Consider the following 11,082-nt stretch of genomic DNA (forward strand, 5'->3'; position numbering starts at 1 on the left):
TGAAGTTGAGCAGAGACTTTGGACAAGAATGGTACATTAGAAACAGGTCTGTAAATGCTGAGCTCCTATGGATCCAAACTTGGTTTTCTCAGTAGTCATCTGATTACTGCTACTTTAAATAGGTCGGGGACATCACCTGAGGATAGAAACATATTCATTATGGGAGTTATAGGTCTTCCCAGAACTTGCCAGGGATTATTTAAGAATTGTAGTTAACTCCTGCTCACTGATTTGTGCAAAAACATTAAAGGTGTGTGCATGTTCTGTTTGCATCAGAGTTAATTGTGAGCCATTTGAGCATGTTCCCACAAAGTTGGGACCATGAAATTGTCCAAAATGGCTTTGGATGCTGTTGCATTAAGAGTTCCTTTCACTGGAACTAAGGGGCTAAACCCAATCTCTGAAAAACAACCCCACACCATATTCCCCCCTCCACCAAACTTTACACTTGGCACAATGCAGTACCGTTCAAGTACCGTTCTCCTGGCACCTTCCAAACTCAGACTCGTCCCTCAGATGGCCAGACTGAGAACTGTGATTCGTCACTCCAGAGAACAAGTCTCCACTGCTCTAGAGTCTAGTGGCAGCATGCTTTACACCACTGCATCTGACGCTTTGCATTGCACTTGGTGATATAAGGCTTGAATGCAGCTGCTCAGCCATTTAAACCCATTCCTTGAAGTTCTCTACGCACTGTTCTTCAGCTAATCTGAAGACCACAAGAAGCCCCGGGCAGACAATTGGCGACAGTTCACCATGGAATATTTAGTAGCGAGGAAATTTCACGAATGGACTTATTGCACAGGTGGCATCCTATCATGGTACCATGCCTAAATTCACTGAACTCCTGAGAGCAACCCATTCTTTCACAAATGTTTGTAGAAGCAGTCTGCATGCCTAGGTGCTTGCTTTTACAGTCAGACAGCTACACAGCAAATCTTCCGGTGTTAAATCAACTCCAAGAGAGTCAATTTTAACACTTTGGCGGTGTCTATATTGTCCCAATCTATACAGAGTTGACCTAACACTTTTAAAAGTGTTAGTGTTTCAACTCTAGTAAAGAGTTAAAAACAACACCATTAGAGTTGAATTTAACTACACTCAAACCAAGCTCTGGTGTTTAGTGTTACACTTTATCACCAGAGAGAGTAAATTCAATTCTTTCCTTTCTAACACTTTTTCAGAGTAGTAATAGTTATTTGTATTAATTCTAACTCCAAAAACAGAACTTTACCCTGCTAGAATTATAGAAATGCAATATCAGTTATTTTACTGCCATTTACCATTATGTAAGTAAGGCAACTGTTTTTGTTTTTTTAAAAAACAATTTATTAGAAATGCAGAACTGCATGACAAGATTAATCAAATAAGGTGACAGTAAGGCACAATATACATCTTCCCATCTGAATTATAAGAAAACTGCTTGTCAAAAGGCCTGTAGTGAAACAAGTCTTTAACACTGAGAACATGAAATAGACCTGCTCTCTCCTCTACACAAAAAGCACTGTAATGATCATCAAAAGCCAAAGTTACAATGTCACTAACTAAAAGATATGCCTGATCATCTTTTATAAAAGCAGTTACTATTTTCTTAAACACCGGCATTTCAGACTCATGTCCACAGCACACAAACATGTCAATATGATACTCAGTACCAAACATTTTTACCCAATTTGTTGTAGAAATATCACAGTAAGAAGTCAAATGAAGTTCTTCCATTATCACCTCACACCCTTCTAGATTACATACCATGTCTGTTTTTATTGGCCCATGCTGAAATCTCTCAAACTGAAATTTTTCAAAATGATAAGCCATATATGATTGATGTGTATTGACCAGATTTTTTGTGATATTTTTAAAGTTTTTATTTGATCTTTTAAAAAAGTTGTGTTTGGCTTCAAATCTCATACACCACATATGAATGACGGGCCCTATTTTTCTTATGCAGCGAGGATAATGAACTAAAAAGTGATGTTTGGGTAACAAGTTTTTATGAGGAAATATTGTTTTAAAGAGTTTATGATGATCTGAAATTAAGTGTTTAAGATAAAAAGTCATGCCTTCTGTTACTCGGGGTGAAAAAACAATATTCGCGATCTGTATTAAATACAAAATCAGATGCCACACAGGATTAGTTTTTGCAAAAAGATCTCCAAAAATAAGTGGGGTGTTGCGCAACAAACACCAAGCCTGACTTGCATTTAAGCCAAGATCTTTGCTGTCATCCAATTTTAAGACACTTGGACGATTTTTTCTTTCAAGGTATCCGTAATTGAAACATTGAATTCTTTCACAAAAATCAGTCAAAGAAATAACATTCTCTTTCAGCAGATGTTGATAGACAAGTTTCAACTCATATTGTGCCACACCTTCCAAAATGTCATGCATAATGTCAACAGCAAAATTTTCACACGTGTGATAAAACTTAAGGCTATTCAACAAACAGCCTTTCTTTACCCCAAAAGTGGAAGATAAATTTGAACCGTCTTCCTGAGCATTGCAGTGCACAACATGTGCTTCTTTGGTGCGGAAAACAACATCAGGATGGTCTTCAGTAAAGATCCTCTGGAAGGCATCTTTTTCAGCCAAACAAAAGCGGCAGCAGTATGTTGCAGTGAATGATTCTACAAAACCAAATAGACTATGCAGAGCCAAGTTGTCTCCTGTGACCTGAACAACAGTTCCTTTCAATGGAGTGTCAGACAAAGGAGTAAGAACTCCATGGGTTTCTAGAATTTTTAGATCATCCACAAGAGGCTTAAGAATTGCATCAAATCCATATTTCTTCACATCATCAGAGTGAAAAAGTAAAACAAGGTGAATGTTCATTAGAACTGAATTAAGTTTTGGGGGAAGATTTCGTAAAATGAAATACATACAACCAAGTTTGTGGATTCCCTTTTTTGAACCCAAAGGATTTGCCGTCTCAAAATCATCATAATAAAGTTGAAGCTTTAATGAGTTATTTTCAGACATAAAAAGATTATTTTTTTTTACGTATTCCCCGTCACAGATATCATCATACAGACCTTCAGTGTGTTGTTTTGGAAGTTGGAAGGCTTCAAGTATTTCTTTGTTTCTAAACATTGATTGAATTGTTTTCAAAACGGAGACATAGACAAACTTTTCTGGTACAGGAACTTGACTGTATATCCCTGATGTTCTGTCACGTCTCACATCAAATCTGACACCAAGAACGTATTCTATTGGCTCCGCAATTTCCCATTTGCTTTTATAATATTTCTGACGCTTTGCTTCCGTATTAAAATTTGAAAAAGGGTTCTCTATTGATATTAAGCAGTCTTCAACTTTCTCCCAATATTCAGATGGAATCTTATTGAGAACAGCCTCCTTTGTTTTAGCTTGAATATTGCTGACTAAGTTCTCCATTGATTGAACAACAGTTTGCACTGTGCTATGAGCAACTCCTGAAGCTTGTAACTGTGCAACTACAGCACCACACACATCATTTAAATTAATTTCAGTCACAGGGGACAGAGTTTTTATATCTGCACTTCTAGAGAATCCTTCACCAACTTCAGTAAATGTAATATCTGTTTCGTGAGTAGAAAGCAAACCGGCATTAGATCTATGTGCACCAATTTGGGATTTATAAGGAACAGAGGTGCCATGAACTTGAACTAAATGTTTTTTAAATCCAGAAAATGTTCCAAACACAGATGAGCAGCCAGTCTCTGCACAATGTAAACGTAAAGTCTTTCCTGGGTAAAAGCCATGGTGAAATTTCAAATGGCGACAAATAAATGAAACACTCTCATGAAGAGACTTGCAAATAAAACAAGTAAACATTTTTGGTAATCAGTCAGTTATTCCAGATATTTACGTCTTGGTATGCAGAAACCTAGCTCTAAGTTCCTTCACTCTTGGCTTTTCTTTCATTGCACCTACATCAATATTGTACACTGCAGTTTGGATAAATACATAAAAACTGTCAAGTACCTGACTATATGCTGTGCTGAAAACAAAATGTGCCTTGAACAGCTCATCAAATGCTGCTACAGATGTCCGTGCTTTACAAGGTACTGCCTTATTGTCCAGAATAACATAGAAATTCTGGATCCTCTTCTTGTGTTCTCCAATGCAAAGCAAAAAAGGCTGAGATGGTTCAATATCTGACAGGAATGTCTGGATGCTTGCCCCCACCTGTAAAGAACCACACAAAAGCCTCTTAGAAAATACCAGTAATAATAACAACAACTTTATGAAATTTTAATCGTGAAAGAGGTTTTGATTAATGTCTAATAAATAAGATTAAGTCATGGATCATTAATACCAAGCATCAAATTTAGTTTGTCCTTGCATTAAACTTCAAATAAAGAAGATATGGCACGTGGTCCAAAACTGAGGAGGCTGTTGCTGGCCAGCATTCTAGTAAGCAAAATCAAAATGTCTCCTTGTACAATGCTGTAAGTGAATGAAATAGCCGAAACACCCAATCAGATAAACATACCTGCAGAAACCTCAAAAAGTAGTCTTCTGCTTGAAGAGTACTGATTTTAGCGGTCTTCTTATGACCTTTCGCCGTTGGAGGAAGAAGATGCAACAGAAGGCACAAAGAGGCAAGGTCACGATCCCAACCTAAACATGTCAGAAGACGAAAAAAATTATAGATTCAACTTAACTCAAAATAATAATTCTTTTCAACACATAGTACTTACCAGAATCACTTTCTCCTTGTGCAGACTTGATTAGATCTTCAACATGGGCATTCAGAACCAACCCTTTACTCTGTTCAAGTACTCGTGGCCTAAAGAATGTTGGCCACTTTGCAAGAAATTTTCCAGCTGTCTCTTCTCCAAACATCATGATGAAGTCTTGTTCAATCTTAAATCAGAAGATGAAAACAGCATCAACACAAAATCCTTCTTACCATCACCTTCTTACAAATTCAACTCCTTATACTTCAACAAGATCACCAGAAACTTCTGAATAAGTATAAAAATATCACTTACAAGGCCAACTGTGTCAAGAAACCTAGGGAAGGTATCCAAAATGTCCGTGGACTTATCCGCATCATGAACTAAATTTTGTCGGTATTCAAAAGTAGCCTTCATTTTCTCCCGTACAACGGTCTGATCCGAGGAATGGTTTAGGATAGATATTGCCTCACGACACTCATCACCAGTGAGCTGCTGTTGAGTGGTAACAGGGCTCCGCTGAACCTGTGGGCCACCATATTCTGGAGCTGGTTTGCCACTTTTTAAGTTCATGGTGGTGTTGCGCTGAACAGTTTTCAAACGCCAAGCAAGATAGCCGCTTCCACTTGCTGGATCATAGAAATGTTCCTGCAAAAATAGATAAATCAAGTTACATATACATATAAATGTAAAACCTTTTCTCAGCAGTAGCTGTAATCTTCTGTTCCAGTAACCAGTAACAAGCACTTCTTTAACCACTATTCTACCAGTATACATAGGTGTAAACTTACATATCCATTTTTTGAGAAAGGATCCTCTAGATATGGAAACAAGGCCACAATTCCTTGAGCATATTTGATGCGCACATTCTGAGGGGGTACTCGCCTGAAAACATAAAAACCATGAAATATACGGAACAAATATATCCATGGAACAAATTCCATTTTTAATAGTTAACCTTTAAACACATACCCATGGATCTCAACCATGTCAGCAACAAGAATATTCACTAGCTGTCTCCTGGTGCTGTCTGACAGGCTCTTAGTTTTGTCATACTCATTCAGGACCTTGTCACCCCCTGGTTTAGAGTTCAGTGTAGCACAAACCATCTGTGTAACATATACAACATGATAGTCACATACAGAACTATACTGCATATCACTCAATAAAAAACCCCAAACAGAACAAGGTTGAAACTAGGTTACCATATCATAAACCAAGGATTATTTAAAAGTCATCTAAATAGACTATGCTGCATATCTACAAAGTTTTTAACATGTCAATGGACTCTTACACTTTTTGCAGTTTCCCTATCATCATGCCTCATTTTCTTGCTTGGGAAGTCTTCCACACTCTGACAAGGGCTTTCAGCAAGCACCACAGTTGAAGCAGAGGAGAACGATGCCTCTGAGCAAGATAAATCTGACGAATCTGAAAAAAACAGAAAGGCAATCTTAAAGGCTACATTTTTGTGTTATGATTTCACAACAGAAAGTTAATCCTTAACTGTTTTTAATGACTATTAATGAAAAATGCCAAAGCAGGTTGATGTAGATAATAAATTACCATCATTCAAATAAGCTCTCAACAAAACCTCATCGCCTTTCTGTAGAATATCTCCAAAGATGTCCTCATCAACTTCTGTCCCTGACTCATCCTTGTAAATAATTTCAGCATCTTGTGGCAAGCCAAATTTTTCTTTGACTGGAAAAAGAGTGACAAAGACTTGACAATAAACGTGAGCATATAGCTGGTGTTTTGATGTTTAACCACAATGTCTAAAAAGTTACAGCACAATATTAAATTGACTTTCTTTTACAAAATCAAAGACCAAAAAAGAGGATGAACCTGCTTGGTTGAACTGCTGATAATCATATATCCCATCAGTCTCTGTCACCTTCACATACTTCTGTTTTTCTTGGTGTCGCACTTTCAAAAGCATTTCTCCTGAAACCAATATTTGTATTGTTTATTGTATCATAATGCATCACTGGGATTTGGTCATTTTAGACAATAATATTAATAATAATAATAATAATAATAATAACTCACCACCAATTTGCTGCAAAACCACCACACAGCAATGAGTAACACTACCAAGATCAACAAAATGAGTGCCAGAATCTTCCAAACTGCATTCCAAAACAAATTCACAAGATTTGTATTTAGATAAAACTTGAATAATCATATTACATTTTAATCTAACCTTTAATATTAAATAGCAAACCCATTTAAGTTTAACACCACACTAAATGTGTCCAGATTTACCTTTGCACTTTCAAGCTAAACCAACAACATTACATTTTTCAGTCCCTTATAGTTGTTTGACTACATATGTCTACATACAGTATACACTAGAAATTAGTCATTTTATCAAGATAAATCACCGAATTACAATAAATCACCGCATACCGAATCAAAACACTTTAGCTGACTTTTTGAATGCACTTTAAAACAATTTAAACACCACACTGTGCTAACGTTGTAAATACACATTATGCAATAGATTTTGGTGGAAACATATCTTATCACTACATACTGTGTATATGCTCCAATGTTATCCAAATACTTTTCAAATCTTCGAAACGCATTACAATTTAAGCATTTCAAAGACTTCAAGGATCCATACATGCCCTGACAAAAACAACGATGAGCAAAACATTGTTTATAGGCTACTGTATTTCTCGGTCCTAAAATTGTGGAGAAGACGGCGATTAATGAAGTTTGCAGCGCCTACATCACTATTTAAGTAATAAAAATAGTAGCATTTTGACAATTTCCTCGCATGTTACGAACAATACCTATTAAGAAGACGTGGATAACATTATATATTATATTCATCAATACAGACGTCTAAAACGGCTAACTTACCGGTTTCCGTTTCAGTCCACCATGCATACGGAACTGTAGGACGCTAAAATATATTTTTTCTTACATTTTAAACATATGTTACTCATTTTATATATTAAAATATATCTGAAATGAGAAGTCGTTTTAAAAGCGTTTATATAAATGCATATGTTTGTGCAAATGTAAATTACAAACACTTACGTTATTTCGCGGGCTTTCCGTGCTCGTCGAAAATGGCGCTTGCCACCAACGTCTCAGTCCTTAACAAACCCTCGCGAAGAAGGGCGTGGCAAATTAACCTTCTTGAAGAGTTGTTGTATTAACACTACAAAAATGCACCAACTCTATCGTAACTTTGACACTGACAGTGCACAATCAAGTATGCTTAGTGTTGTTTCAACACTACTTGTCAACACTTTAATCTAACCCTGAAAAATTAACACTGCTGATTTTGCTGTGTATGAAATTGATTGGAAACCTGAATTTAATTAATTGGAGGGGTGTCCCAATAGTTTTGGCAACATAGTGTAGATGGGCAGGTCAGATGCCATTTGCAAGTTGCAAAATCTTTTACAGATGCAGTCGCTTGAAATTTCCCCTGTTTCCTTGATGGGGCCATGGCTGGTCCCTGACAGGTCCCTGCTGGGATCTGGGTGGGACCTTGACTGTAATGAGATCCCCCTTGGTGATGTCATGAACAAGGGGGGCGGCATGATCCGCCCCTAAACCTTTTCTGTGTATAACACTTGCAGTGATTTACCTATCCACCAGGAGGAGCAGTGATAAATTAAGCTGCAGTGAGTTTCCCTGTTATCAGGTAACTGTAACTCATTAGTGTATTTTATTTTAGAGTTTTTTAAATTTAATTCACTTCTTTTTTTTTTGGTGAGACTGACCCAGGATGTGTGCAACACACTAATTACAGGCCTAAATAAAGTAATAAGATGGACAGGATGTTGAACAAAGAGGGACAGAATGTATATTTGAATAGAATATAATCTATTTTGTACTGGTTTTGTATTTTCATATTGCACTGTTTAATATAAATATAACAGTAGATGTTGTCTCTGTTAACACTAAAATTACTGAGCTTTTTATATTCCGGTGAAAAATACCTAGAACTACTAAGCCTGAGCAGATTTGAGCAGGCCTTCAGCTCCATTGCCCTTCTGCTTTCGTTGTGCAAACGCACTACTTACCTGTGAACCCTGGCACATTTGCATTTATTTACTCAGACTGCTAACTCAAATCTAAGGCAGCCCAAACCTATGTGTGTGACAGATGCTTGCCATATCTATACGAAAATATCGTTTATAGAATAAAAAGTTGCTAATAGAATTAAATTAATAGAATGAAAACCCGCTAACACATCAGTCCCCAACGTATGTTTGTTCATATATGTCATAAACTGAGTGAAGTCATGGTCCATGGTCTGCAAACCTACTCATTGCTACTCATTTCATTCTATTGGCAACTTTTTATTCTATATTCACTCTTTTCTATAAATAAAACAGGCTTGTCTCTCCATATATTCTGTGAGTCTGTGTCTTCGTATTTGCAGGTCAGTCAGTGTGTGGGATATTTTGTATAGATATCACACACATAGGTTTGGGCTGCCTTGGAATTGAGCTAGCAGTCTGAGTAAATAAATGCAAATATGCCAGGCCTCACAGGTAATGGGTGTGTTTACACAGCAAAAGCAGGACAATGGAGCTGAAGGCCTGCGAAAATCTGCGCAGCATTGATCTTTGTTCACGGCTAATGGGCCATCAACATTTTTTATCACAAATACAACAAATTCTCTGTAGTAGTCTTATCATTATATCTTGATACGAGATCAATAGGAGATGCATTTTTATTGCAAATACTGCACTGTATAGTACAGTACTCAATAGTGGCAAAAACAAAAGGTAACGAGGCTCAATTTTATTGCTTTCATGTGTTTTGTTTATTCAGGCATGTGTCATTAACATTCAGTGGGGGGAGAAACCAAGGCGAGGCGTCTCTGGATCAATCTTTCGGGGGCTCCTCAGTCTCTCATTGATTCTGTTTCTTATTCTATGCCACTGCTCCCCTGTCAGCTCTGGGAACCTCTTGACCAGATAACATTGTATTTTTTCCTTTAAGTTATGAGGCAACTCCCTCTTGCCATTTGTGCCGCACCAGTTCGCATGCTTCACCCAGCCCGTATAGGTCTCAAAAGGTGTAAGAGCCATAAATAAATTGGCTGCATACACCTCTGGCCTATACTGGCCTCGCACAAAGCAGTCCCGGTAGAAGACTTCCTCCGGTTCAATAGATACAGTCCTGGTGGAGATCTCTGGCAAAGGACCTGGCAGTGGCATGCAGGGGGTGCAGGAAGGGGTGGCACTGGCTGGCTGAGCGGCGGGGGTGGTGGATCCACATGTCTGTTGATCATCTTCATCATTTGGAGTTTGAAAAAGTTGCCTCCTCACAACTGGACTGCAACCCGGTTGGTGTCCTGTATTCTCTGGTCTGTCCTGTTCCAGCAGGATGAGTCTCTGTGTCACAGCCTCCAGTGCAGACCTTGTGCTTGTGAGCTGGGACTCTGTGGCGCTCAGTGCTTCCGTCATGGCTGCAACCTTTGTTTCCGTGGCACTCAGACGCTTCTTCAGTTCAGCAAAAATTTTCACAGGTCTTCAGCTCCATTGTCCTCCTGCTTTTGTTGTGCAGACACACCCATTACCTGTGAGGCCCGGCATTTGCTTACTCAGAGTGGCTCAAATCCAAGGCAGGCCAAACCTCTGTGTGTGACATGCAAACTTGTGTGTCCATATATTTTGTGAATGTGTGTCTTTCATATTTGCAGGTCAGTCAGTGTGGGGATAATTTGCATAGATACGGCAGGCTTTTCTGAAGGTTTCCATGTCACACAGAGGTTTGGCCTGACTTGGATCTGAGCTACTCTGAGTAAACAAATGCAAATGTGCCTGGCCTCACAGGGTGGTTTGCACAACAAAAGCAGGAGGAGAATCGAGCTGAAGACCTGTGAAAATCTCAGCAGGGGTGAAGAACACCTCGGGACTTGCACCAGAAAATAAAAACTCAGTGATTCTAGTGTTAAAAATATTTCACCCTTGACCTAAAACACATTTATCCCAAAGTGAATCAAATGCTTTTATTCAGCACAAACTTAGCATCAATTATCTGAGACCATTTGGAGTGTGATTATTCTATTTTTGTTCAAATCAAACATACACTTTTCAAAAATCTATTTGGTGCTGAGAAAATGTAAAAATCACATCATGAATTTTTTTGCCAAGACTTTTGAGCTTTTCTATATTACAGGAATAGTACAAAACAATAAATAAATAAATAAATATTGGAATAATAAATTTTCACTCCTGATAAGTATGCCAAGCTTCAGAACTGTTCCTGCTTTATGGAACAGTTCACCTATATGTTCTCAAACATATTGAAAATTTGTAGGTTATTCTTTAAAGCCATACTAGGAAACCAACTACCAATTCTGCCAAGAACAGTGGTCAAATATCCAGTCAGAATTAAGCCAGAAGCTTGCTGATAGCTACCAAAAGCTTCAGGTTGATACCTG

At 38.0% G+C, this 11,082-nt stretch overlaps 1 protein-coding gene across 1 annotated transcript; it reads right to left on the reverse strand.

Annotated features, from left to right (window-relative positions):
* Nucleotides 1–1,280: 1,280 nt before the first annotated feature.
* On the reverse strand, nucleotides 1,281–7,723 carry LOC111855603 (uncharacterized). Its single transcript, XM_072716596.1, has 11 exons — nucleotides 7,710–7,723; nucleotides 6,711–6,790; nucleotides 6,507–6,605; nucleotides 6,225–6,362; nucleotides 5,953–6,089; nucleotides 5,631–5,767; nucleotides 5,450–5,543; nucleotides 4,974–5,306; nucleotides 4,680–4,845; nucleotides 4,472–4,599; nucleotides 1,281–4,164 (listed from the first exon to the last, which is right to left on the reverse strand). The coding sequence occupies exons 3-11, from the start codon at nucleotides 6,598–6,600 to the stop codon at nucleotides 3,841–3,843; spliced, it is 1,551 nt and encodes a 516-aa protein (XP_072572697.1). The 5' UTR covers nucleotides 6,601–6,605; nucleotides 6,711–6,790; nucleotides 7,710–7,723; the 3' UTR covers nucleotides 1,281–3,840.
* Nucleotides 7,724–11,082: the final 3,359 nt, after the last annotated feature.

This window comes from Paramormyrops kingsleyae, chromosome 9 (genome assembly GCF_048594095.1).
Source record: "Paramormyrops kingsleyae isolate MSU_618 chromosome 9, PKINGS_0.4, whole genome shotgun sequence".
Taxonomy (NCBI): Eukaryota; Metazoa; Chordata; class Actinopteri; order Osteoglossiformes; family Mormyridae; genus Paramormyrops; species Paramormyrops kingsleyae.